This window comes from Peromyscus eremicus, chromosome 19 (assembly GCF_949786415.1).
Source record: "Peromyscus eremicus chromosome 19, PerEre_H2_v1, whole genome shotgun sequence".
Lineage (NCBI taxonomy): Eukaryota > Metazoa > Chordata > Mammalia > Rodentia > Cricetidae > Peromyscus > Peromyscus eremicus.
In genome coordinates, this window is record NC_081435.1 from 51333488 (window position 1) to 51357417 (window position 23930).

The 23930-nt window shown below is 43.6% G+C and overlaps 1 protein-coding gene and 1 pseudogene across 1 annotated transcript; one reads left to right on the forward strand and one right to left on the reverse strand.

Moving 5' to 3' along the window:
- The first annotated feature begins 16524 nt into the window (after nt 1-16524).
- Nucleotides 16525-17436, forward strand: LOC131895864 (small ribosomal subunit protein uS2-like; annotated as a pseudogene).
- A 1275-nt stretch (nt 17437-18711) lies between these two features.
- On the reverse strand, nt 18712-20150 carry LOC131895881 (microfibrillar-associated protein 1-like). Its single transcript, XM_059246437.1, has one exon. It carries the CDS (start codon nt 20139-20141, stop codon nt 18822-18824), a length of 1320 nt encoding a protein of 439 aa, XP_059102420.1. The 5' UTR covers nt 20142-20150; the 3' UTR covers nt 18712-18821.
- Nucleotides 20151-23930: the final 3780 nt, after the last annotated feature.

Below are 23930 nucleotides of genomic sequence, written 5' to 3' on the forward strand. Positions count from 1 at the left end.
AACTCTTAGAGATCGATCTACCTTTGTCTCCTAAGTGTTGGGAGCAAAGTTGGGCACCACCATGCCCAGCCCTGACTTACTCTCAAAGCTTTGAGGTTCACTCATCTTCCTCTCGCTGGCTGTGGGAAGTGGCTCATGTAGCATTGTGTGCAGTTTTGAATCTGAGCTTTTCAACATTTCCTCATATGGAATTGTGGACAACAACAGATGAGGCCAGATGGACCAAGTACTCAACACATGCTAACCACATGCATGTATATTTTACCAGACAGCCTCCGTGATTCTATTATACTACGCTATTATATCTTTGGGTTTATTTTTGTGTCTACAAAGTTCAGATTATTAGTCAGATGTCTGCATTTGAGATTTTTGAATTGTATGTTTTGTAAGTTGTTACAACAAAAGATAATAGGGAGGTATCTTCCAAGTAAGCTATGAGGCAAAATATACTGTGACTATTATCAGCATAATTAAAAACACCATAGAAAAGCATTAAATGAGATGTTTCTTGGTGAATTCTATTGTTACTTGGAGATGTAGCTAAGAAACACTACAGGACAAAAGAAAAAAGATATCATGGAGCATGAATACCACTGTATACAGAGGCTTGACTTGTCAGTATGTGACTCCCTGAATCCACAGTTTGTCTTCTGTATTCTCCAGGACACCTGTAAGCAGCAAGGCCCTCAACCACATACCTGTAAGACCAAGGCAAGGAAGAATTGAAGCCCCATTCAGTCAAACATTGTAGACTAGCAGAAGGGCAGGTTGGCAAGAGAAGTTCTGAACAGCCAATAAAAAGAGGACACAGTGATTGCTAATTAGGATCCCAGGGCCTGCTGCGGTGGCCACCTGAGCTTGGCTCACAGGCCTTCCAGTCTTCAAGAGAGGCAGCAACTATCTCTGGTTTCTCGGAAAGAGTGAAGTCATCTCATTCATTTGTGAAGAATAGAGATGTGCCAAGTTACACAAATCAATTGCAGTATACAAGCGGCAGTGTGTTTTCATATTGGATCTGTTTTCTGAGCAGCAATCTTCCTGTATAAAAAGACTGGAGATTTAACAGGAAAATCAAGTCAATTTGAGAGATCATTAAAAAGTGAGGAGAATTGCTGACTTGTTTGCAGGAAGCTCTGGACTGGATTTATAGACCTCCAGGTCTCCCACAAATGGCTACCGAAGCATGGGATGCTTTGATGGAAATTTTGAGATACACAACCTCAGATATAGGATAGGTTTATCACAATGACTAAGAGGACCTAAGATGATGTCTCTGAAGCTACAGACCCAGACCTGGTAGAGAGGTGGGGCTTCTACCTCACGATACGAATCCAGTACAAAGAAGTCACCTTCAACAACCTTCAACAGCAGACATCCACACCCACATAGCTGACACCATAGTGACATGGCATGTGTCCTTGTTAGGTTTTTTATTGCTGTGAAGAGACACCATGACCACAGCAACTCTTATAAAAGAAAACATTTAATAGACCTAGCTTACAGGTTCAGAGGTTTAGTCCACTATTGTCATCATAGTGGGGAAGTATGGTGGCATGCAGGTAGACGTGGTGCTGGAGAAGTAGCTGAGAGTTCTATATCTAGATCAGCAGGCAGCAGGAAGAGAGAATGCTTCTGGGCCTGGCTTGAGCTTCTGAAACCTCAAAGTCCACCCCCTACTGACACTGTTTCTCCAACAAAACCACACCTTATCCAACAAGGCCACAACGCCTAATAGTGCCACTCACTATGAAACCTATGGGGGCCATTTTCATTTCAAACCACCACAGCATGGCTTTCCCTTATCTCTGCTCTCTTCTCCAGAGTTTTCACTGATGCCTACCCTCTGTTTTCACTAACCTATGTCACAGGAAAATGTATCACCCAGTAATTACACTATCACCGTCACCACCCAGGGAGTGCTCAACCCACCAAAACCAGAACCACTTGTAAACATAACTGCATCTCTGCTCTGCTGCTATCAGATAGCCCCTAGTTGAGCCCAGTCAGTTTAGGGCAATAAACCTGTCTTTTGTGAAAATATACATTATGCTTGAGAGAAGATATTCAGCTTACAATAGACTCTCTCCTTCTCTCTCTCTCTCTCTCTCTCTCTCTCTCTCTCTCTCTCTCTGTGTGTGTGTGTGTGTGTGTGTGTGTGTGTGTGTGTGCATGTATACGAGTATGTGTTGGATGGGAAGGACACAGGTCAACTATTGTTTTCTACCTTATCTTTTGCAACAAGATTTCTCATTGAACCCAGAGTTCACTGACTAGCTACACTGGCTGGTTAGGTAGCTCCAGGGATTAGCCTGTCTCTCTCCTTTGGCCCTACTTGTACATGGGTGCCAGGGATCTGAACTCAGGTTCACACGTTCACAGCTGGTGTTTCTTCTCAGTCCATTATGTCCATTACAGTAGGTGCTCATACCTGTCACCATGCCTTTTCGTGGTCATCACAGACTCTAACCCTCTGAAACCATAAGCCCAATTAAACATTATAAAATATTTCTTTTATAAATTGCTTTGGTCATGGTGTTTCATTACCACAATAGAAAAGTAACTAACACAGAAGGGGGGTACTTCTGTGACAGGTATGATCATGTGGTGGGGGGAGGTGAGGGGAAGGGTAGTAGAAGACTCTGGGTTGAACTAAAATAGTAGTTCAATGCTGTAAGCAGAGTTTAATAGGTGATCCTAGTAGGAACTTGATAGATAATATCATGGAGAGCAATGTGAACTATGGAGGCCCAACTCAAGAGGTTTCAGAAAGGAACAGTATTAGCAACTGGGCTAATATTGTGATGTGTTGGCAAAGTCTGTGCCTGCTTTCTGTTCTTATTCTAAGAATTTGCCTCAGGTCAAATGGAAACTCTGGACTAATTTCTTTGGCAGAGGAGATTTCAAGACAGCCTAATATTGATTCTGTGGTGTGTTTATTAGTAACCCCTCCTGGCCGTGTCTATAATGAAAAAGAGCAAGTGAGGTGAAAAGAAATAGGAAATGTACAGTTTGAAGAATAAAAGAGCATCAGGAGAGCACCAGGATATTTAATCTAGAGACAAGATTTGTGCTGAAAGAGATTAGGAGATTAAGGAGCAGCCTGACCCAAGATGGAATTAAGGCAGGGTGCCCTCAGGGTCAGACCCCACCCAGCCAAGCTTCCAACTTGTGAAAAGAAAATGCCTAAGGATTTTTCTGCTCCTAAAAAGTGACAACAAATGAAAGCTTCTGAGAATGTGATTCACTGGAGCCAGGCTCCATCCCAAGTGGACAGCCAAACTTGGCAATGTTGTCCACGTGGTTCTGGCATTAGAGTAATGAAGGATAAACAAGTAAAAATTGTGGCTTTACATCTTCAACAAATGGTGCTGGCAAAACTGGATATCAACATGTAGAAGGCTGCAAATAGATCCATATCTATCACCATGCACAAAACTTAAGTCCAAGTGGATCAAGGACCTCAACATAAATCCAGCTACTCTGAACCTGCTAGAAGAGAAAGTAGGAAGTAGTCTTGAACGCATTGGCATAGGAGACCACTTCCTAAATAGAACACCAGTAGCACAGACACTGAGAGAAACAATCAATCAATGGGACCTCTTGAAACTGAGAAGCTTTTGTAGAGCAAAGGATACGGTCAACAAGGCAAAGCGACAGCCAACAGAATAGGAAAAGATCTTCACCAACCCCACATCTGACAGAGGACTGATATCCAGAATATATAAGGAACTCAAGAAATTAGACATCAAAATGCCCAACAGTCCAATTAAGAAATGGGCTATAGAACTAAACAGAGAATTCTCAACAGGGGAAACTCAAATGGCTGAAAGACATTTAAGGAATTGCTCAACATCCCTAATCATCAGGGAAATGCAAATCAAAACAACTCTGAGATACCACCTTATGCCTGTCAGAATGGCTAAGATCAAAAACACTGAAGACACCTTATGCTGGAGAGGATGTGGAGCTAGGGGAACTCTCCTCCACTGCTGGTGGGAATGCAAGCTTGTACAAGCACTTTGGAAATCAATATGGTGCTTTCTTAGAAAATTGGGAATCCATCTCCCCCAAGATCCAGCTATACCACTCTTGGACATATACCCAAGGAATGCTCAACCACACCACAAGAGCACTTGTTCAGCTGTGTTCATATCAGCATTGTTTGTAATAGCCAGAACATGGAAACAACCTAGATGCCCTTCAACTGAAGAATGGATAAACAAAATGTGGTACATATACACAATGGAATACTACTCAGCAGAGAAAAACAATGACATCATGAGATTTGCAGACAAATGGATGGATCTAGAAAAAATCATCCTGAGTGAGGTAACCCAGACTCAGAAAGACAAACAGGGTATGTACTCACTCATAGCAGGATACTAGATGTGGAACAAGGATGACTGGACTGCTACTCACATCACCAGGGAGGCTACCTGGAAAACAGGACCCCAAGAAAGACACGGGGATCACCCAATGACAGAGAAATGGAATGAGATCTACATGAACAGCCTGGACATGAGTGGGGGTAGTGAAGGGCAAGGGTCGAGGGAAAGAGAGCTTGGGGGAGCGAGAGATCCCAGCTGGATCAACAACAGAGAGGGAGAACAAGGAATAGGAGACCATGGTAAATGAAGACCACATGAGAATAGGAAGAAGCAAAGTGCTAGAGAGGCCCACAGAAATCCACAAAGATACCCCCACAACAGACTGCTGGCAATGGTCGAGAGACAGCCCGAACTGACCTACTCTGGTGATGGGATGGCCAAACACCCTAATTGTCGTGCTAGAAACCTCATCCAACTACTGAGGGATCTGGATGCAGAGATCCATGACTAGGCCCCAGGTGGATCTCTGGGAGTCCAATTATCGAGAATGAGGAGGGTTTATATGAGCGAGAATTGTTGAGACCAAGGTTGGATAAAGCACAAGGACAAATAGCCAAACGAACAGAAACACATGAAATATGAACCAATGGCTGAGGTGTCACCAACTGGATCAGGCCCTCTGAGTGGGTGAGACAGTTGATTGGCCTGATCTGTTTGGGAGGCATCCAGGCAGTGGGACCGGGTCCTGTGCTCATTGCATGAGTTGGCTGTTTGAAACCTGGGGCCTATGCAGGGTCGCTTGGCTTGGCTGGGAGGAGGGGACTGGACCTACCTGGACTGAGTCTACCAGGTTGATCTCAGTCTGTGGGGAAGGCTTTGCCCTGGAGAAGATGGGAATGGGGGGCGGGCTGGGGGGAAGGTGAGGGGGGCGGGAGGGGGGAGAACAAGGGAATCTGTGGCTGATATGTAGAACTGAATTGTATTGCAAAATAAAAATTAAAAAAAAAAAATTGTGGCTTTAACCGTGGGTAATTCCTCGGTAGTGATGGAGGGTCATAGAAGCCAAGCATGGGCCAAGGGAGTCCCTACATTGAGACCATAAAAGATTGTTGTGTGAAGTTGTGAAACTGAAGCCTGGATTGCTTTGGAGACCCCAAGATGTTAGTGTTTCCAGGGCCATGAGATATCTGCCAAGGAGAGATGCACGTGCAGAGTGGAACCAGCCCAAGAGAGAGAAGTAGGTTGCAGACATCAAAACTAGAAGGGAAGAGGCAGCCAAGGCACTGGCATCATATGTAGAGCTCAAGGATTTGGGTTTTGCCCTCTGCATTTCCATCTTGCTTTGGTCCAATATTCCCTCACCATCTCCCCATTCCTCTATTTTGGAATGAGAAATGTATATTCTGTGTCATTGTTTGTTGGAAGTACGTAATTTGCTTTTTTTGTTTTTTTATTTTACAGGGGTTTACAATAAAGAGATTGCCTTGAGTCTCAGAAAATACTTGGAACTTTTGGCTTTTAAACAGTGTTGAGACTGAAAGCCTATGGAGACTTTTGAAGCTGGACTAACTGCATTTTGCATTATGATATGGCCAGGCACTAACAGGGGCCAGGGAGTTGAATGAGAATGGCCCCCATAGGCTCATCTATTTGAGTATTTGGTCCCAAGTTGGTAAAATGGTTTAGGAAGAATTAGGAGGTGTGTCCTTGTTGGAGGAGGTAGGGGCAGGCTTTGGGGTCTTAGAAGACTGGTGCCCAGTGTTTTCTGTGTCCTACTTGTAGATCAAGCTGTGAGCTCTCAGCTGTCCCTGCCACCATGCCTTTGCTCCAGCACCATCGACGGCAACCCTCTGAAACCAGAAACCCAATGAGATGTCTTGGTCAAGGTGTTTTATCACCCCAATCAAAAGTGACTAATACAGGAAGCAAAAACCTCGATATCCTCATTTCCAAGTGCATTAAAACAAACAAGCAAAAACAATTGAATACATTGGTCTGCCTCCAACGTAGTGTGGAGCTGAAACCAGAGTGGCGGGATCCTGTTCTCCTACCCTTCTACCTCCTTAGGATAGAATCTGCAGTACTGATACATTAAGGGCTCCAGCCCTCAAGATTTGAGAGATCAGACAGGCAATCAGACCTGCTAAATATCTGTTAGCCATGGTTAAAGCCACATTCGTGTTAGTCTTCTGATGACTGTTTTTTCCACCCTTGGACTTGCTCCCCCACCTCACTGTTTGCCCAGAAAGCTACAGATCTTTCCAAAAGTGTTATATGGCAGCCTGGAAAGAAAGTAGTATTTATCTGTGATTTAGAGTCTGTTTTCTAAAAATATTGCTGTATTTTCCTGCACTTGGATTTTACTTCAGTCTCTGTAGTTAATCTTCCTGAGGTGAGTGAGACTCTCCGGGCTGCTAAATCAGTGGAATTTGTTCATCCTGCTCGCCTCTGACCATCTGTGGCACCTGGCACACTGACTGTTATGCTCATTTTAAAATACCACCTTCCTTTGGTGTCTAGGAAAGAACATTCTCTGGGTTTTCCTCCCGTGTTTTCCTTGCCACCTTATTTACTGGATCACTGTCCTCTGAAATGTCATTTCTCTAAGTTCATTTATGGTTCATAAATTTCACACTCTCTCAGGACCCATGGCCGTATAATGCATCCCAGATTCCTAGACTCAACTTCAGTTTCTCTGTGGAGACTCAGCACTATGTACACAGCAAGCTGCCTTCTCGCTATGTCCATTATGATAACAAAAAGGAATACTTTACCATTACACATTTACAAGGACTAAATACAACCTCCATCAAACATCTGAAGAACTTTGAAACCTAGGAATTAGTCTTGTATTTCTGCCTCCCTAACACCTCTGACTTAAAAGGGATACTGTCAGCATCTCTTAGTCCAGGTTTTTTGCCACCCTCCTCACCCACCTAACATCCATGACTGCTGTTTACTTTGCCTGCTTACTCATCATACAGAGACGTTTTTCTAGAGAAGATATTGATATCCTTAGCAAAAAGTCATCTTGTGGATCTAGTCAATTCCCGTCATTCAAAAGCCTTAGGAGTTAGTGGAAGTAAGTTGCAAAGACGACTCACTAAGAATATGGGGCACAGCTGTGCTGAGGACCACTTGCTTTGGGACCTCATGTGACTCACTCATGATGGTGGAAAGAACAAAGTGGTTATGGGGATTCAAATTCTTGGCCAAATAGCTCATAAAAGGTCACATTGTCACACTCAGCCTAAGCAACAGGCAATAAATTTATTGAATTGGCTTTCTGCTCTTAAATTTAAAGGGATAGATTAGTCACTTCAACATTTCGATTTTTAAAAACACATAACTCTCTCTCTCTCTCTCTCTCTCTCTCTCTCTCTCTCTCTCTCTCTCTCTCTCTCCTCTGAAGAGCAAAGAAAGCCATGACGCTAGATTTGTGGCAGGTTACTTTGCCAGGGTAACAAATAAAGGCCTGTGGGTGTTCAGGTGCTTTCCAAGGAGGATCAGGTTGCCGGTTTCTCAGGATAGACAAAGGAACGGCAGATTTCCTTGTTGGTATATGGACTCTTGTGTTTAAACTGGGCAGCACATAAGTGTTTGAGTCTTCCAAGAACAGAGTATTTCTTCAGAGTCATTTTTTTTTTAAGAAGAAAACACTTTTTGATGAAAATGTAGGAAGATGCTTTCAAAGACTGGAAAGGATCCAGCTTCTCCAGCCACAGTGAAATCACTTAACACAGAAGCCACCTCAAAAAGTATGTCATGAGAAAGCACAAAGTAACACTCTCCCATCCCCACCATCATCATTCCCACACTGGGATTTGTCCATGAATGAAAATAACAACCATGGACCACTGCGTCAGCTCTTAAGTCCTTTGTAGCCTCTGAAAGTAGGACTGTGGGGCTTCACTGCATTCTCAGAACTTAGCATTACAGATTTTACACCTTAGATATGCATATACCCATTTCAGGGCAGAGAAGGTGGTATTCTAAGAAGTGCATTGTTGTTTTTAATGGTTCTCAAAGCATAAAGAATAAAGCATAAAGAATAAAGCATAAAGGCATTATGGTGCCAGGGGATGTGAATTCTAATGCCAGGTTGCCTATGTTTCCACCCCCTACTAATCACATGCTGTGTGACCATAACATGTTCCAAGGCTCCTTGAAACCTCCATTCCTTTGGCTGTAACATGAGGTAAGCACACAGAGATCAGTCACTGTACACTCTGAGGGGAATCACACATGGGGAGCACGTAAAACAATATCCAGCACATGGTTTACTCTGAAAAAGATCTAGTGAGGTCTGTCAGTCACCTAGAGGGCTTGGAAAAAGTAGGTTACTTCAACCACCTTCCAGATATCCTGACTCATGAGGTCTGGGCAAGAGCCTCAGAGCTGTATTTTGACACACCCTGCAGGAGAACTGGAGAGTCACTGTTAAGGCAATCAAAGATGCCAAAACCATAGTCCAGGTCCTAACACCTGGAAATACATTATTTACAGGCTTCTTAATTTTCTTTTTTTGATTTTCCAGAGGTGCTAGGTGTCAATTCAATCCAATATCTTCCAAAATAACCTCTGATCTATGTCAACTTAAAACTAAATTCTCATATTTTCTTTGTCACTTTGCAGCTAAGTCACAATATTTTCCAATAACTTCTGGTATCCCATGAGACTGCCCTGGTTGGACCATGATAGCCTTCCATTACATGGAATCAAGGACTTACGTTCATCCTCTCTATACTGTAACCCATTCTCTAAAAAAAAGCCACAGGAATATAACAAGGATGCTTCAAAGACAAGCTGTCCTCAAGGCTGACACTGTCTCCACTCAGACCAGCAGGCCTGTGTGCTCATGCACCACACAGCTAGATTGGGAAATTAGCTAATGTTAAAACACAGAGATAACCAAGATATCTCTTAAAATATGAAGATATTAGGCCAAAGACCATGTTTTATAAAATTTATCCCAGTTCCTTCTGAAAAAGTAACATGTGCAACTTCAATTTCAACCATGTTGATTTTGGAAAATGAACTTCAGAGAATAAAAGAAAACACTCCACTATTACAAGCCCACATCATCTTCCATGGCACATGCAGTGAAATCAACATTAATTGGTGCTTCTTGGCTCTCTAAGGATGATATTCAAAGGGGAAAGCTGATGCCAAGAATGCAAATTTTGTTGTCCTGGTATTTGTGCATGCAAGTTTCTTTTATTTCAAAAAGCGAGGTTATTTGACAAGAGACAGAAAATAATAGAATGATTCTTATTAGTGAGAAATTCACTTCAAACAAAGCTCTTTGTGACCTTTGGTGGCTCACTGACTAGTCTTGGCCCAAATTCCCATGAGTTCTGTCTGCAAAGAGAAATGCCATGAGGCTAGTCCATCACAGTGCTCACTAGTACACTGTGAGTTCCAAGATTGGAAAATCGAGGGGTGCTAAGACTTTTGTAGAGTTTTTAGGGGTCACTTATGTATACTATCATATCATCTGCAAATTGTGAAAACTTGAATTTTTCCTTTCCAATGTGTATCCTCTTGATCTCCTTCAGTTGACTTATTGCTCTAGCTAGAAGTTCGAGTACTATATTGAATAGATATGTAGAGAGTGGACAGCCTTGTCTTGTTCCTGATTTTAGTAGAATTGCTTTGAGTTTCTCTCCATTTATTTCAATGTTGGCTGTCAGCTTGCTATAAATTGCTTTTATTATGTCTAGTTATGTTCCTTGTATTCCTGATCTCTCCAAGACCTTTATCATGAAGGGGTGTTGGATTTTATCAAAGGCTTTTTCAGCATCTAATGAGATGATCATGTGGGGTTTTTTCTTTCAGTTTGTTTATATGGTGGGTTACATTGATAGATTTATCAATGTTGAACCATCCCTGAATCTCTGGAATGAAGCCTATTTGATCATGGTGAATTTTTTATGTGTTCTTGGATTTGGTTAACCAGTATTTTATTGAGTATTTTTGCACCAATGTTCATGAGGGAAATTGATCTGTAATTCTTTCTTTGTTGCATCTTTGTGTAGTTTGGGTATCAGGGTAACTGTAGCCTCATAAAAAGAATTTGGCAATGTTCCTTCTGTTTCTGTTGTGTGGAACAATTTGAAGAGCATTGGAATTAGTTCTTCTTTGAAATTCTGGTAGAATTCTGTGCTGAAACCATCTGGCCCTGGGCTTTTATTTTGGGGAGGGGGTTGGGAGACTTCTAATGACTGCTTCTATTTCCTTAGGGGTTATAGGTCTATTTAAATTGTTTATCTGGCCTTGATTTAATTTTGGTATGGGGTACCTATCCAGAAAATTGTCTGTTTCTTTTAGATTTTCCAATTCTGTGGAGTACAATTTTTTGAAGTATGGCCTGATGATTATTTGGATTTCCTCGTTGTCTGTTGTTATGTCTCCCTTTTCATTTCCAATTTTGTTAATTTGGATATTCTCTCTCTGCCTTTTGGTTAGTTTAGGTAAGGGCTTGTCTATCTTGTTGATTTTCTCAAAGAACCAACTCTTTGTTTCATTGATTCTTTGTATTTTTCTCTTTGTTTCTATTTTATTGATTTCAGATTTACTGTGAGGAAGCACAGTGTGTTGGTTGGTAAAGCAGGCAGCCCACAGTTGGGCACCTGGGTCACCAAACCATCTTTACAGCTCCCTGGTGCCTTTGAACAGAGAAATCACTGAGCCTTCGTTTCAATAAGGGTTATTTACTGAGTGTCTGCCCTGGCTAAAGCACACTGCTAACCCTAGATCTCATTTTGTTGTTGGTGGTGGTAGTGGTGGTGATGGTAGTGATGTGATGGTAATGATGGTGGTGGTGATGATGGTGGTGGTGATGATGATGATGGTGGTGTGGTGAGATGGTGTGGTATGGTGGTGGTGGTGGTAGTGGTGGTAGTGATCATGGTGGTGGTGGTAATGGTGGTGGTGATGATGGTGGTGGTGGTGGTGATGGTGGTGGTGGTGATGGTGGTGGTGGTGGTGGTGGTGGTGGTGGTGGTGGTGGTGGTGGTAGTGGTGTAGTGATCATGGTGGTGGTGGTAATGGTGGTGGTGATGATGGTGGTGGTGGTGGTGATGGTGGTGGTGGTGATGGTAGTGGTGGTGGTGGTGGTGGTGGTGGTGTTGGTGTTTTTGAGACAAGATCTCACTATGCAGTCTAAGCTAGCCTGAAGTTACAGGCATGCAGCATGTTCTACTTAATACTAGATTCTCAATTAGAACAATAGCAGCATTAAAAACACATTGTTGTGCCCAATTATGAATGAAAGAATTGAAACTGTGACTTCAAGAGTTGGCATTCCCAACAACTGGATGGCATGTGTTCCCAGCCCATTTTCCATGGTTGAGGAAAGAATTTTAACCTCTATCTCGTGTCTCAGCCTTTGAGAACCTGCAGTTCTTCCACCCTTATTTGAAGACAGTCTCTGCAGGGCCCACAGATGACATGAGAAAAGAACTCTGACAGAGAATGATGTAGTGATAGCAGGAAGCACGCAGTGGGAGGTGGGGGGGGGGGAGACTGATGCTGGGAGGGGACCAGATCCCACAGAAGTCCAGGATTGGAATTAGCACTTTGTTTCTGGCATCGATGATCAGCTTTGTGGTCCTTCCTTCTGTATCTTTGCAAGTCTTTCTCTCCTGTGGTGGATTCCAAACAACTAACGGGAGCCAGCCACAGTGACAGCCTCTGGCATAATTGGAGATGACAGCCATGTGGAAAAGTCAGGTCAAGCTAGCACCCAGAGAAAGACGAGGAAAGAGAAGGCTGTGTACTCCTGGGTGAGCTGCTGGCAGACACCAGCAGGCTGAGGCATCTAGTATAGGTGAAACAAAAAAAGGTAGTGTGGAGCCAATGGCCCCTGTGCGAATGCCAGGAAGTGAGCTTTCTTTCCCATCAAGGAAGGGGAACTTGGATCAACTTCTTCTGAAAATCTTAAATCATTTTTATTGATCTCATCACTTGACTAATCTAATTACAGCTTGCTACTAATGCCAGCAAACTGGGAGCCAAACCTCCACATCTGGGAGGATGTTCTGGCCCCACAATGTCTTGCCTTCCACCCAACCAGGTAAGAGTATCCACAAAGGGCAAATTTGAACCGACCTTCACTGGACATTCACAGGAGGGAGGGCCACAGTGACAAGGAGCTTGCACCCTAGATGGCCAGGTTCCTGGGTCACACAGCCTGATCCTCCTCCAGATGCGCCTCTGCAAAGCTTCCTGGCATTATTGTGTTTTTTTACTTCTGGTAACTGCTTTAAAAGAACAAAGCTCTCTGTTTAAAGGGGCCCAGGGACCTCATAATTGCCACAAGGCACATGAGTAGTTCCTATACTTTCTAAACAGTTTCTCTTTTAACATTAAATATTAAATTCATAACGTTTGGCCGAAGTGTAGATGATACCTGGAAAGGGAGGTGATGTTATCAGGAGGACTGTAGAGACTGCTAAGAGAGACCTCCTGCCTTACTTACCTCAGAACCACAAGGAAAAATCCCCCCACACATATAGCAGGGGGATAGAGAGCACAAACTGACCCACACCAGCACCTGACAACAAATGGCTGGAAGCATAATGCATTCTGGCTGCCAGAGTGTCTAGGGCTTCAGTCTCAGGCTGTTCCTACTTGAACAAACTATGATTCATCTGCATAGCTCATTGGGAGCCTGTGGATTCTAGCAGGAGCATTTCCAGGATTTTTAGGAGCTCCAGGCCATTCCATGCAGGTGCTCACATCCTTGGTGCCTCACTTCTCTGATGACTGGGGTTTCTTCTTCTCACCCAGAATTTTCCAGTTGTAATCTGAGCAGGCAGGTCAAGCAGTTCTCATCCAATCCCTGCTCCACCCTGAGCTAATCCCCAGCTCTCAGAGGGGCCATCTGCTGAAGGCATGATTCATGAGGGCAGAGGAGGAGGGTGGGGGAAACCCAGCTGTACCAATTTTTAAAATAATAATGTCCATTATTATTATTTATTATAATAGTCATTTCCAGAATGGATATTGGACTGGCTGGTTTTGTGTGTCAACTTGACACAAGCTAGAGTCATTAGAGAGGAAGGAGCTTCAATTAAAGAAATGCCTCCATGAGATCTAGCTGTAAGGCATTGTCTCAATTAGTGTCTCAGGTGGTGCCTCCCCTGGGCTGGTGGTCCTGGGTTCAATAAGAGAGCAGGCTTAGCAAGCCAAGGGAAGTAAGCCAATAAGCAGCATTCCATGGCCTCTGCATCAGCTCCTGTCTCCATGTTCCAGCCCTGCTTAAGTTCCTGTCCTGACTTCCTTCAGTGATGAACAGCAATGCTGGAGTGTGAGCCAAACAAACCTTTTCCTCCCCAACTTGCTTTTGGGTCATGGTGTTTTGTCAAAGTAATAGAAACCCTAAGACAGTTATGCTACAAAAATCATCTGCCTGGGATTTCTTGATGCTAACCTCAAAACTATAAACACTAGGAATGTCCCTCTCTGGGTGGAAGAGACACCCAGCACTCAGGAAACCGTGCACATAGTCCAGAAAACAAGATCTGTGCTATTTTGAAAGTGCATAAAGGCAGAATAACGAAATAGAACAGCAATAAAGCCTCACTTCTCAACCCAACTCGGACTTGCGGCTAACTCATTCTAGACTAGTTAAATAACTCTTGTGTTTGCTGAATTCACTTCACATAATATATACTCTTCCTGTATGGATTAGGCTGGTAGAAGGGTGAGGAAACTGAACCTAAGTCAGATAAACTCAGTTTGTGGTAATCACAGACCTGAGAAGCATGCGGCCCTGTTGGGAGCACAGCTTTAGATTTAATGCTCACACTGGGTATTAGAGAGTTGTGACCATGCTCCTTGCTACAAGATGATGTCTATGTTTGCTAGAGAGCAATCTGAGCTAAGCTCCTTGGATTGCTTTTATTCTAATGTCATTGTAGGAACAGTTCATTTAGACCTCACTGTGCCCAGTGTGTTGTTCATAAAATAACTCAACGTCGACTTGGCCCTGAAAGTACCAACAATTATAATTCTGGAAATCAAATTTGTATCATCCCCCTCCTCAAAGGCTCGTGTGTTGAAGGTTTATTCCCCAGCTTATGGAGCCAGTCATTGAGAAGTGATTAGATCATGAGGCCTAGTTGAAGGAAGTAAGAGTCTATGGGTGTAGACATATTTTCCAGGCCTTGCTCCACACCCTGTCTGTTTTTTGGCTGCTAGGAGCGGCTCTGCTCCACTACACCCTTCTGCCAGGATGTTCTGCCTCTCCACTGGTCAGGAAATGTAAAGCCCAGTGGTCATGGGCTGAAATCTCCTAAACCAGAAGCCCCAATAAAATTGTTCTGCTTTGTGCGGTTATCTTGGGTATTTGGTCACAAGTATGAAGTTTTGTTTGCTCTCTGTTGCTGTGATAAAGTACTACGACCAAAAGCCACTTGAGGAGTAAAGAGTTGGTTTGGCTTACATGTCCCAATCACAGTCCTTCATTGAGGGATGCCAAGGCAGGAACTCAAGCAGGGCAAAAACCTGGGGGCAGGAACTGAAGCAGAGGTCATAGACTGTGGTATACAACAGTGGCTTTCAACTTTCCTATGGCTGCAATTCCTATTTAATACAGTTCCTCATGTTGTGGTGACTCCCAACCACAAAACTGTTTTCATTACTACTTCATAACTGTAATTTTGTTACTGTTATGAATCGTAATGTAAATATCTGTGGTTTTACATGGTCTTAAACCAACCCCTGTGAAAGGGTCAGTTAACTCTTGAAGGGGTCACGACCTATAGATCAAGAACCAGTGGCATAGAGGAACACTGCTTATTGGCTTGCTCTTTGGGGCTTTACTCAATTTGTTCTCATTCATAGTCCAGGATGGCCCATAGAGGGACGGGCCCTCTCCCATCAATCATCAATCAAGAAAATATTCCAAAGCTTATGTGTAGGCGAATATGACGGGGTGGGGTGGGAGGGTGTCTTCTCAATTAAAGCTTCATCTTCCCAGGTGATTCTAAACCGTGTCAAATTGACAAAACAAAAACAAACAAACAAACAAACAAAAAAACTAATCAGCACAGGTGAAAAGCTTTCTAGCACTGACTCCAGCTGGCATACCAGCAGTCCTGAAGCAGAGCAGAGAAAGTGACAAAAATAGAGACCCCTCATATCAGGGACACTCCTGGATCTACCTTAAAATTTCCTCCTATTTCGTTAGTGTTATAGCCAAATTAAGATTTGAAGGGCACTATTAAATGTCTAGGTAAGGACTCGGGTCCTGCTCTTCCTAAAATGGGGAGAGTACATCTGTGTTATTCTCTGAATCAGGAAGACATTTTTAATAGTTTCTTGGCCCTCTAAGAGGCGTGAAAAATCAGGTCCCTCTAGACAAAAACTAATCAACATCTTTTTGGTACAACTTCTACAGAGTTCTGAAAGAATGGTCAGCTTGTGACTGTAGAGTTGAATTACATCCTTCAGGTAACCCATGTACACGTGTTAATCATACCAAACGGGGATAAAGACCACCGACCACAAATTATGGCCAAATCAAAGCAAGCTTTATTGTGCACACCAGAGAGCTGGCCAGCTGTCTCACCCAAGACAGGGTGCAGGAGAACAGCCCTGAGACAATTTCACAATCCACTTTTACAGGACAAAATTATAGAGTGGGGGGATTTTGTGAGCAAGCGTGATTACAGAAGAGAGACCGCACATTCAGAAAATCTTCCTGAAACATTTGTTATAGAACATGCCGTGGTCACAGTGGTGGGGCGTACCCCAGTTCTGAGAAACAAAATTTAAGGTTTACAGTTGACAGAAACCTTACTGAACTAGAGCTTCAAAACACCCCCTGATTACAAAACAGAGCCAGGCTTGTTTCTCACACAAGTCTGCACAGAGATCTGAAGAGTAAGTGCTGGCTTCCCCCCCTCCCCCCGCCTTAAATTCCATCCTCAATTCCTATATATATATATTTTTTTTTTACCAATAGAGGTTATAATATGGCCAATAATGAAAACTATGAATTTTCAAGAGTGTTATAGCATGGGAAAGTATGGGTCCTGGTTTGATACGTTTCTTTGTTCACCTCCCACAGAAGGCATTACGCTACCATTAGCTAACATTTGGTGAGCCGAATACTACAGCAAAGTTGGACTTTAAAAATTGTATTGTTGCTTTTCCGCGCTACTCTGGGACGGGTCCATATGTTGTTGTTCTTGATTCCCGTCGTAACTTAAAGGGAAACTTACACAATGTCCGGAGCCCTTGATGTCCTGCAGATGAAGGAGGAGGATATCCTCAAATTCCTTGCTGCAGGAACCCACTTAGGTGGCACCAACCTTGACTTTCAGATGGGGCGGAAAAGTGATGGTATCTACATCATAAACCTGAAGAGGACCTGGGAGAAGCTGTCGCTTGCAGCCCGTGCCATTGTTGCCATTGAGAACCCTGCTGATGTCAGCGTCACCTCCTCCAGGAACACCGGGCAGTGAGCTGTGCTGAAGTTTGCTGCCGCCACTGGAGCCACTCCGATTGCTGACCCTTCATCCCTGGGACCTTCACTAACCAGATCCAAGCAGCCTTCAGGGAGCCGCGGCTTCTAGTGGTGACTGATCCCAGAGCTGACCACCAGCCCCTCACAGAGGCGTCTCATGTCAACCTGCCCACAATTGCGCTGTGTAATACAGACTCTCCTCTGCGCTACGTGGACATTGCCATCCCACGCGACAATAAGGGAGCTCCCTCAGTGGGTCTGATGTGGTGGATGCTGGCCTGGGAAGTACTCCGCATGCCTGGCACTATCTCCCGTGAGCACCCATGGGGAGTTATGCCTGATCTTTACTTCTACAGAGACCCAGAGGAGATTGAGAAGGAGGAACAGACTGCTGCTGAGAAGGCTGTGACCAAGGAGGAATTCCAGGGCGAATGGACTGCACCAGCTCCTGAGTTCACTGCTGCTCAGCCAGAGGTGGCAGACTGGTCCGAAGATGTACAGGTGCCCTCTGTACCCATCCAGCAGTTCCCTACTGAAGACTGAAGTGCCTAGGCAGCCACTGAGGACTGATCAGCAGCTCCCACAGCTCAGGCCACTCAGTGGGTTGGAGCCACCATTGAGTGGTCCTAAGCTCCTCTGCAGACACCTGAGCAAAGGGAAAAAAGGTGGAAGGAAAATAAAGTTCCTACAAGCTGAAAAAAATTGTATTGTTGTTTTAAATATTAGTTTTTTGTTTTTTAATTAGTTTATAAAGTGAATTATGAGAGTTTTATATGTATTTGATTTGGGGCTGATCCCCCACCCCAACTTTCTCTTTCCTTGTCTCCTTGTCCCCAGATTTCCCACATACTCTTTATCCTACTATTCTTCTTCTATTTTGTTCAATTGTCTTCCTGACTTCCTTCCCTTAAAGGCTTTCTTTTCAGTCTCATGGGCCCTTTCAAGTTTCTTAGGATTTACCCATATTTATTCCTACCTGGATACACAATATTAACACTTAGAGCCTAGAATCTGCACATGAGATATAGTGTACAGTATTTGTCTCTGAGCAGAAATGCCTTGTTCAATATGTTTTCCTGTAGCAGGAGAGTTTTCTCTCCAGGTCCACCAAGCCCCAGCAGTCCGACAGCCCACTTATAAAACAAACACACAGACGCTTATATTATTTAAACTGTTTGGCCTAATGGCTCAGGCTTCCTCCTGCCTGGCTACTGGCCAATCAGTGTTTTATTTATTAACCAATCAGAGCAACACATTTGACATACAGAACATCCCACAGCATTTTCCATTCCACCCATTTTCCTAAAATGTTCATAATTTCATTTTTCTACATTTGAATAAAATTCCATTATGTATTATCCATTCCTCTGTTGATGGCCATCTTGGAAATTACAATTTCTTTGCTGTTGAGAAAGGGCAATAATAAACATGGCTGTGCAAGTATTCCTGCAGTAAGATGGATAATCCTTTGGGTATATTCCCAGGAGATTTGTAGCTGGATAGATAGGCATTCTCTTTTTGGTTTTTGTGATAAGCCACTGTGGGAGACCAGCTCCCACTTTTTTTTTTTTCAAAAAGTATGTTTACTTAGAAAAGTAGATTCAACACCCCAAATGCAAAAAAAAACAGGTTGGATTGAGCTTAGATTTCTTGATATCCTACTTCTAACCCTAAGAAAGAAGTATTGCACCATCCACTCACATGCCCATACATCTGATCCAGGCTAAGGTGCTGGAAAAATAAGCTCAGAACAGTCCCAAGTCAATATGGGAAGCCATGGTAGAGAAACCTAAGATTTCTCAGAAATAGTTTTAAGTGGGAAGCCTCTAATCTACCTGGTTAGTGCTTTTCTGCAGGTTTCTCAGTATGAGTCCAAACCTCTTACAAAGCACCTTCAAACACAAGTTATGGCAGTAAGTCCAGAAGGCTCTATACAAAAACTATGTAAATGATGGTTAATGAAAATTGAGGACCGGCTCCCCTTGTGTCCCACAGTTGGAATAAGCAGTTGAAGCCTAGGTGGTTTTTCTCTTCTTAGCAGATGGCCGCTCAAATACATCACGTACCCCAGCTGCCTTTTGTTTAAAGAACTTTGTGTTCTGGGCACTCTCTTGGTCCCATGCAGAGTCAAAGGAAGTGGTATCTTGATCCACAAGGTGGGTGTACTTGGTACGACCAGACCGTCCAAAATTCTTGACCTGCATGACTTTTGGAAGAATGGTTTTGTTGAAATGATCCTCAAGAGTAGGTGCACTAAAATCTCTCTTGTAGAGCTCTTCATCCTCATCCATGAAGAAGGCACCCCGGTGATAATACCTCTGTAAAAACTTGTATTTTCCCTTAACAGCTTTGTTGGTAATGACTTTGCCATTTGCCTGAAGTTCAGCCCGCCTTTCTTCCTCAGTCAGGTTTCGCATGCGTTCAATTTCTGCTTTCTCCTTTCGAAGCGCTTCTCGTTCTTCTCTGTCCCTCTTGATTCTTTTGAGCTCTCGGACTTTCCATGCCTCGTACTCCTCCTCCTCATTTTCGTCATCAGTATTGAGTGCGTCCAGTGCGGCGAGAGACCGCTTGTTTTCCTCCAGCTCTTTCTTGGTCTCTTCTTCTACAATCTTCAGCGTGTACTTGCGCTGCTCCTCAGCCATGCGCTTTGCTTCCCGCTCCAGCTCCTTCTGTTTCAGTGCCTCCGCTTCTCGCTCTTGAACTGTCACCCGGTCCTTCTTTCGAACGAAGACAGGCTTAAGTCGAGGCTCCATCTCCTCTTCACTGTCCGTGTACTCCTCAGACTCAGACTCTGACTCCGACTCCTCCCCAGAGAGTCCTTCATCTTCCACTTCCACGACTTCCAGCTCCTCATTTTTCCTCTCCTGTGCTCGCTGACGCATCATGCCACGGCGCCGCTCTATTTCCCCATCATCGATTTCTTCCTCCTCTTCTTCGCTGCTACCTTCCCGTTCCATGTGCCCAGCATCTCCTTCTACTTCTGAGTCACTTTCTCCTACCACTTCAGGTTCCACTACTTTGCGGTGTCGAGCCAATCTCTCTTCCACATCTTCACTAATGCGGTTCTGTAAACGCCGAAGTCGGGGGTCACTGGATGAATCCTCTTCCTGCTGCTCAGGTTCTGCTTCTTGTTCCTTAGCTTTCTTAATGAACTGAAATTCTTCATCCTCTTCATCTGAGGACTCCATGGGGGCATAATCTGGTCTCTTTCCAGATACATAACGTTTTACCTTCACTTTTTCCATTGAAATCTCACCTTTCTCATTGCGAACTGGGACGGCCCCAGCCGTAGACTGAATGGGCGGCTGCTTCATGAGTGTGCTTGGGACCCACATGGTGATGGCTGCGGTCCCGGCAACAAAGTCCAAGGAACACAACACCGCTTTCCAACTAGCTCCGCCAGACACTACTGCGCGACTCCAGCTCCCACTTTTTTATAACAGGAACTCTTGATGAGAGAGGGATACAAGATTTAGAAATACAGACGTAGAAGGATAGAGGGGAGAGAAACAAACAGAAACACAAGATAGCCTCGGGAAGGCCTGGCCTCTTCTGTCTCTTCTAAAGGGCTGTTTATAGGAATGCCAACCAGTGGAGCAAAGACCTCGGCTTTTTATAGGAATTCCAATGGGTGGAGCAAAGACCGCCCCCTAGCTCAATGGTGATTGGTGTAGACCCTCCCAATCACCAGTTGCTGTGGGATGGTCTGTATGTCAAATTGCTCTGATTGGTCAATAAATAAAACACCAATTGGCCAGTGGCCAGGCAGGAAGTATAGGCGGGACTAACAGAGAGGAGAATTGAGAGAACAGGAAAATGGGAGGAGACACTGCCAGCCACAGCCATGACAAGCAGTATGTCAAGATGCGAGTAGCTATGAGCCATGTGGCAAGGTATAGATTTATGTCAATGGGATTAATTTAAGCTATAAGAACAGTTAGCAAGAAGCCTGCCACGGCCATACAGTTTGTAAACAATATAAGTCTCTGTGTTTACTTGGTTGGGTCTGAGCACTGTGGGACTGGTGGGTGACAGAGATTTGTCCTGACTGTGGGCAAGGCAGGAAAACTCTGGCTACACCTAGTAACCATGCACATGATCAAGCAATCCTCTAATGCAGCCTGCTGGGTACAGCAAGCTCAAATCTCACTAGGAAACCTTTGTGGACCTCCACCAGCCACCACACTGACTTTCACAGTGGCTACACTAGGTTACATTCCCATGAACAGAGAGTAAAGATCCTTCTTCCCACCACATTCTCCCCAGAATTGATTATTTTTTTATGGTGGCCATTCTGATGGAATCTGTGATGTTTTATAATGATTGTCAATAGAATCTAGAACTTGATTGTGGTGGTATTGTGTTCCCCAATATATTGTACACCCTAATAAACTTATCTGGGATCAGAGACAGAACAGACACTAGATACAAAGGCTAGAAAATGGTGGCACTCACACCTTTAATCCTAGCATTTCAGAGGTAGAAATCCCTCTGGATCTCTGTGAGTTCAAGGCCACATTGGAAACAGCCAGGTATGATGAGTCATGCCTTTAAACCCAGAAAACAAGCCTTTAATCCCAGGGAGTGATAGTAGAAAGCAGAAAGGTATATAAGGCGTGAAGACCAGAAACTAGAAGCATTTGGCTGGTTAAGCATTTGGCTGGTTAAGCTTTTAGGCTTTTGAGCAACAGTTCAGCAGAGACCTATTCAGATGAGGATTCAAAGGCTTCCAGTCTGAGGAAACAAGATCAGCTGAGGAACTGGCAAGGTGAGGTAGCTGTGGCTTGTTCTGTCTCTCTGATCTTCCAGTGTTCACTCCAATAACTGGCCTCAGGTTTGATTTTATTAATAAGAACTTTTAAGATTCCTGCTACATCTGGTGCCCAACTTTCGTGGCATGAATTCATGAAAAAGCTGCTTGCCTGTGGCCTTGTGGGCCCCAGCTCAGACCTAAGCTACACATTGCCGGTTGTGGTAGCACACACCGGTAGGATTTGCTGAAGGAGGTGGAGGCAGGAGGATCACGAGTTTGAGGCCAGCCTAGGAGGCTTGCTAAGGAGAAGTTTCGGCCCGGGACCTGGCCACAAACAGTGGCAGTGAAACTATGGAGGCAGTGGCTGCTGCTCTGAGTTGCCAGCTTCTTCTCATCGTGTTGGTGACTGCGGTGATACTGCTACCTGGGACAAAGGGTTTACTGCTGCTTGCTCAGAGAAGAATTGCCAGGACCATCATGTTACAAGAAAGCATCGGCAAAGGTCAGTTTGGAAAAGTTTGGCAAGACAAATGGTGGGGAGAAATTGCTGTGAAGATTTTCCCTTCTAGGGAAGAACGTTCATGGTTCTGAGAGACAGACATTTATCAGACTGTGATTGCTCCAAACCACAGAGGAGGCACACACACACAAAAAAAGTCTGCAGTGAACCATGACCACACCTAACAGTGACTTTGAAATCTTCAAAAAGATGACAGGACTCCACAATGATGATTCCACAAGGACTGTGGTAAAGCCATTAAGCTGATTAACACCACGGAAAGATTCTCTTTCGACTACAAACTGCTCAGGACAATTTTGAGATGGCTAGCTGAGATGATCCAGCCTGATAGACTACTTGAACAAGGACTTGAAACAAGCCCTGCACTTTCTCATTATGCAGGGAATGCACAAATGATACATGACTTGACAATTAACCCAAATTTTTTTTCAAGATTCCCTAAAGATATCTTCACCCCTAGAAAGCAAAAAGAAAAAGAGAATATAGATATGAGATAGATCATCGAATCTACTCTGAGAAAAAAGATAAAGAAATAATAGGATAAATGGGTAGATCACTGAATCTACACTGAAAAGAAAAAGAAGAAGATATAAAAATGACAAAAGGTAGATTACTGAATCTATTATGAAAAGAAAAAATACTTTTAAAAAGGAACTACTTGTTTTAAATAAGATAAGTAATGAAAATTTTTTGTCTGAGTTTATCAAATGTTACTGGACTGGACTTTGTTTATATATATATGTGTGTATATAATGGAGTTTTGTCTGAATCTGTCAAATGTTAATGGACTAGACATTGTTAATGTAATCTTGACTGTGTATATTGTATATACTTACTGGATGTAATTTTTCTTGTATTACTTATAAGCATTTTTTAAATTTTAGACAGAAAAGGGGGAAATATGGTGGTATTGTGTTCCCCAAAATATTGTGCACCCTAATAAACTTATCTGGGATCAGAGACAGAACAGACACTAGATACAAAGGCTAGAAAATGGTGGCACTCACACCTTTAATCCTAGCATTTCAGAGGTAGAAATCCCTCTGGATCTCTGTGAGTTCAAGGCCACATTGGAAACAGCCAGGTATGATGAGTCATGCCTTTAAACCCAGAAAACAAGCCTTTAATCCCAGGGAGTGATAGTAGAAAGCAGAAAGGTATATAAGGCGTGAAGACCAGAAACTAGAAGCATTTGGCTGGTTAAGCATTTGGCTGGTTAAGCTTTTAGGCTTTTGAGCAATAGTTCAGCTGAGACCCATTCAGATGAGGACTCAAAGGCTTCCAATCTGAGGAAATAAGATCAGCTGAGGAACTTGCAAGGTGAGGTAGCTGTGGCTTGTTCTGTCTCTCTGATCTTCCAGTGTTCACCCCAATAACTGGCCTCAGGTTTGATTTTATTAATAAGAACTGTTAAGACTCCTGCTACACTTGATCCTAGAGATACACTTCTGGGTATATGTGTTTGGGATTATCTCATTGGTTTAATTAAAGTGGGAAGACCCACCCTAAATGTAGATAGCTCTATTTCTCAGATTAGTGTCCTAGACCACATACCCAAGAGAAAGCTAGCTGATCACCACTCGTCACTTTCTGCCTCCTGACTGTTGGTATAATGTGACAAGACACCTCGAACTCCTACTGCTAGTACTTTTCTACCATGATGGGCATATCCTTGAGCTGAGAGCCAAAATAAATGTTTTCCCCTTAAGTTTCTTTTTTTTATAATTTATTTTTATGTACATTGATGTTTTGCCTGCATGTGTTTCTGTATTCAGGAGTTGGATCCCCTGGAACAGGAGTTACAGACAGTTGTGAGCTGCCTTGTGGGTGTTGGTAATCGAACCCAGGTCC